The sequence below is a fragment of the Numida meleagris genome, unplaced genomic scaffold (genome assembly GCF_002078875.1).
Source record: "Numida meleagris isolate 19003 breed g44 Domestic line unplaced genomic scaffold, NumMel1.0 unplaced_Scaffold360, whole genome shotgun sequence".
Classification (NCBI taxonomy): domain Eukaryota; kingdom Metazoa; phylum Chordata; class Aves; order Galliformes; family Numididae; genus Numida; species Numida meleagris.
Genome location: NW_018364585.1, coordinates 8,206 through 12,389, shown reverse-complemented (window position 1 = coordinate 12,389; position 4,184 = coordinate 8,206). Strand labels below are relative to the sequence as shown.

General features: G+C 53.2%; 1 protein-coding gene across 2 annotated transcripts; it reads right to left on the bottom strand.

Moving 5' to 3' along the window:
* Window positions 1–1,608: 1,608 nt before the first annotated feature.
* LOC110391402 (T-cell-interacting, activating receptor on myeloid cells protein 1-like) lies at window positions 1,609–3,965 on the bottom strand. 2 transcript variants are annotated; one of them, XM_021383255.1, is made up of 7 exons: window positions 3,877–3,965; window positions 3,768–3,803; window positions 3,372–3,650; window positions 2,979–3,290; window positions 2,723–2,860; window positions 2,582–2,619; window positions 1,609–2,306 (listed from the first exon to the last, which is right to left on the bottom strand). In XM_021383255.1, the coding sequence occupies exons 1-7, from the start codon at window positions 3,905–3,907 to the stop codon at window positions 2,169–2,171; spliced, it is 972 nt and encodes a 323-aa protein (XP_021238930.1). In that variant the 5' UTR covers window positions 3,908–3,965; the 3' UTR covers window positions 1,609–2,168. The 2 variants fall into 2 exon arrangements, 1 of the variants encoding a protein (XP_021238930.1); XR_002434051.1 differs by having other exon boundaries at window positions 1,609–1,847; window positions 2,098–3,650.
* Between the last annotated feature and the right edge of the window lie 219 nt (window positions 3,966–4,184).

Genomic DNA, 4,184 nt, shown 5'->3' with positions numbered 1-4,184 from the left:
TCTCTCTGCCCACCCTTCCAGCCCCGAAAACTTCATCCAGACCCAAAATCTCCAACCAGCCCTTAAAACAATCTGATTGACCCCAAAAACTCTATTTAGCCCCCCAAATTTCCAGTCATCCCCAAGATCTCCATCCATTCCTAAAACCTCCATCTCACACCAAACTCTACATCCAGCTCCATAAACTCCATCCAGCACCCCAAGTCCTTCATCCTGCCACAACATCTACACCTAGCCCCAACCTCTACATACAGCCTGCCAAAACCTCAATCAACCCCAAGAACTTCAGCCCCCCAAAATCGCAATCCAAACCAAAAACCTCCATTCCACATCCACCATCCAACATCCCCCAAAGTTTTATTCATCTCCCAAAACCTCCATCCGCCCTGACTCCTCCATCCAGACCCACAATCTCCTACCAACTCTTACCTCTACACCCAAACCCAGTCTCTACATCCAGGCCCCCAAGACCCCAGTCAAACCCAAAAGCCATCATCCAGTCACAAAAACTCCATCTACACCAAAAACCTCCATCCACCCCAAAATCCTCCACTCAGACACAAAACCTCCAACCACCCCAACATTTCTACCCAAGCTCCAAAACCTCCACTGGGCCTGAAGATCCTTCATGTAGCCCCCGGATCTCCATGTGGCCACCAAAGTCTCCATTCAGCCCCACAAAAAAAAACCTCCATCTGGACCCAAAAATCTCCATCAAGCTCACAAACTCCCCAGCATTTCCCCTTTCATTACAAAAAGGGGGAAGTCAGCTCTCCTGCCCTTCCCCTTACTGCTGCTCCCGCACACAGCCCTCCCTCCCACCCACAAACTTCCTCTTTTTCCCCATTTCGTGGCAAACCCCACAGCCCCTCTGCCCTCTTCCAAACTGTCACAAAAATGCATTTTCCGTCATCAACAACAATAAACAAACCTGACCCAAACTCTTCTGTTTAAACACACAAAATGGTGTGAACATGGGGCAAGATGTGTCCTGACAGATAATTAATCTTGGAAGTAATTAAAAATAACAGCAAACATGCTTATGATGACCTCACTGCTGTGTCCCTGTCCTTCAGCCCGGATTTCAGAGCTGGGGCCTGTGAAATTATCCAAGGATTTGCAATGTCACTGTCAGCAAAACCCTGTGCCCAAGGGCTGGTACTGCTGGGATGAGATAAAGGAAAGGTAAAACTGCCCCAATTAGCAGAGCAAAAAGACCCTGAAATGGGAATCCCTTTGCAAAAGGCTGGTGAAAGCATTCTAGAATGGGAATTGTTCACTCCAAATCCAGGATAAAACCTTCTAGAATCAGGAATTCTCCTTCAAGATGAGAATTAAACCCCCCAGAACCAGGAGCGCGCCTCCGCGTAACAATAAAACTCTCCAGAAGCAGGAATCATCCCAGAAAAGCAGAACAGATCTAGGCAGAAATGGGGATCTTGCCCCAAAAGGCAGGATCAAATATTCCAGAATGGGAATCTCCCACCATAAGAACAGAATAAAACCATCCAGAAGCAGGAATTGTCCATCAGAAGTAGGATAAAAAACTTCCAGAAATGAGAATTTTTCCAAAAAAGTTTTAATAAATACAGCCTCCACAACTGGGAATTCTTGGAATAGGAATCAAACTCTCTAGGGGTACAGGAAGGGTAAAGCCCTGCAGAAAGAGGAATCCTCCCCCAAAAAGCAGGATAAACCCTTCAGAAAGGGAATTATCCTCCAGAAGTGTGGAAGGAAAACACTCCAGAAATGGGAATCCTGTCCCAAAATCATTGTGGGATGGGTGCTGGTTGGGTTGGAGCGATGCAGATGTGCCATGGGGAGCACACGTGTGTCCTTGGTGTTTGCTGTGGGGACAGATGTGGTGCAGACACAGGGCACACGGTAAGGACACACGTGTGCAGTGCTGTGCACATCGATCAGTGTACATGTATGAGGTCACACATACAAATATGGAGGCACAGAGATAAGCTCATACTACACACATGTGTACATCTACTGAGCATATGTGACACTGTCCACAGATGTAATACACATGAACACATGCAGAGATACATGCATGCAGTGCACACGTGACGGTGAGCACACCCAACTCACCTGGACTGTGCACACTTGAAGTACATGTGTGCACCCAACACACACGTGTTTGTGCACACAGATCGGAGGCATCAGTGGTGCCCCCCAGTGGCCACCTCGGCGTAGATAACAGAGGGCTGCAGGGCAGAAGGGGGTGTTGGGGGCTGTGTGCTGGAGGTCACAGCTTGCAGCTCGATGTAGGTCAGACCCTCGCTGTCACCGGGTGACACCTGGGGACACAGGGGGACAGAAGAGTGTCACCATGTGCGTCCCCAGTGTGCTCTGGGAGACACCCCACAAGTGATGTTTGGGGTTCCTGATGCGGTGATGCTGATTTGCAGTTCTCCATGGGCTGGGTTTGTGTGGTGCGCTTAACATGAGGGCAAACCACATGAGGCTGGGAATCCCCTGGGTTCCCATGGGCAGGGTTTGAGGCTCTCCGTGGGACTCGGGCGGGCTCCAAGGGTCAGGTTGGGATTTGGGGTTCCCTGACCCAGAGATTTACCTGGAACTCCATGGCCTCAGGATTTTTTGTGGGGGAACCTGCATTAAAACAAGGAGGGGAATGGAGTGGGTGTTATGGAGAGGACTGAGCAGCCTTGGAAGGGATCTACGGGGAAAAAAAGACATTTAACCCCTTCCCCACCAGGGCTCTCATCTCTCTGTATCCGACATCTGCGGGCGGTGAGGAAGAAGAAAACAAGGATGAGGATGAAGACAAAGGCAGCAGCGCAGCCCCCAGCCACCACCACCACCAAGTTCCCATGAGAAGTAAATACAGCACCTGTGAGGTCAGGATGATCAGGTTATCACATCCCTGGCCACTACCTTGGTGGGGACAGGAGATGACACAGCCACCCATGGTGGACACCAAGTGGTACCCAAATGGGGTTGAGACCCACCTGGGGGTGCAGGTGTGGGTGCCACCTCCAGTGTCACACTGTCCCCAAGTGGTGAGGACAGAAAGGGATATCCCCAGGGGTGGTAGGAGCACCTATAGGTGCCACTGTCAGATGGGGTCACCCCAAAGAGGGTGAAGGTGGCTGTGCCCCTACTGTCAGGCTCCTGGCTCTGGATAGGAGCTGAACACCCATCCTTGTGCAGGAGGAATGTGGCCCCATAGTCCTTGTTCCAGCAGTGGATGGTGACATTGGTCCCTGTCCCCACATGTTCCTCAGGGCGAAGGGAAATGCCGGGCAGGGAATAGCTGCGATCTGCATGAGGAGAGGGGACAGCACTGGGACATGGTTCTGTTGGGAGCACCCAGAGCCATTTGCTGTCCCCAGTGCCCTCACCTGTCACCACCAGCTGCACGGGGTCACTCTGCTCTGATATCTCCTCTGACTCAGGCACCCGGTACTGGCACTGATATACACCTGCGTGTTCCTGACTTGTGCTGACAAAGGAGAACTCAGCTGCGTCCTGCTTCTTGTCCTTGCTCTTGCTGTATCTCCAGCCTCTGTCCTGGTACAGCCAGACCCAGGCAGCCGACTGGGGCAGGTGGCAGCGCAGGGTGACAGTGTCACCCACGGACACCCCCTGGCTGGGATGCAGCGACAGGGAGGGTCGGGGCACTAGGACAGGGGACACCAGTCAGCCTTGTCCCTGCACACCCTCCTCGACCCTTCTGATGGCCCCCTCCCCACGCTCCCCTCCCACTCTCCCCATTCTCCCCATTCCCCCATACTCACCGTTCTGTGCCCTGATCGCTGCCATCAGCCACCAACCTGCAAGGGACACGGTCCTGGTCCCACACAGGGCCACCAACCCCCCTGGCACCTCATCCCCATTGTCACTCACCCAGGATGAGGGCCAGCACCATTGGTGCCATGAGGCAGGATCAGCCTGGGGACAGCGAGACTGCAGTGGGGACAGGATGTGGCAGGAGAGCTGCTGTCAGTTCCCCTTTGGGGACAGGATGTTGTGATGTCACCTCCTCTTGTGGTCACCTAGGGGGTGGTGGCACTATGGATTCCCCAGTGGGGTGGCACACGTAGAGCACCACACACAGCCCCCACAGAGATGCCCCACACAGGCTGTCACCCCTGCGCTGCAACACACTCTCCCCTAAGGTCTAGGAGTGCATGCTGTGGCACGGAGTCCCCCAT

Excerpts from the sequence above, each read along its gene's own strand:
- LOC110391402 (XM_021383255.1), bottom strand. The coding sequence starts at position 3,907 with ATGGCACCAATGGTGCTGGCCCTCATCCTGG. Across the intron at positions 3,804-3,876 it reads GGTGCTGGCCCTCATCCTGG|GTTGGTGGCTGATGGCAGCG; the intron begins GTGAGTGACAAT and ends TGTCCCTTGCAG. Across the intron at positions 2,307-2,581 it reads CTGAGGCCATGGAGTTCCAG|GTGTCACCCGGTGACAGCGA; the intron begins GTAAATCTCTGG and ends CTGTGTCCCCAG.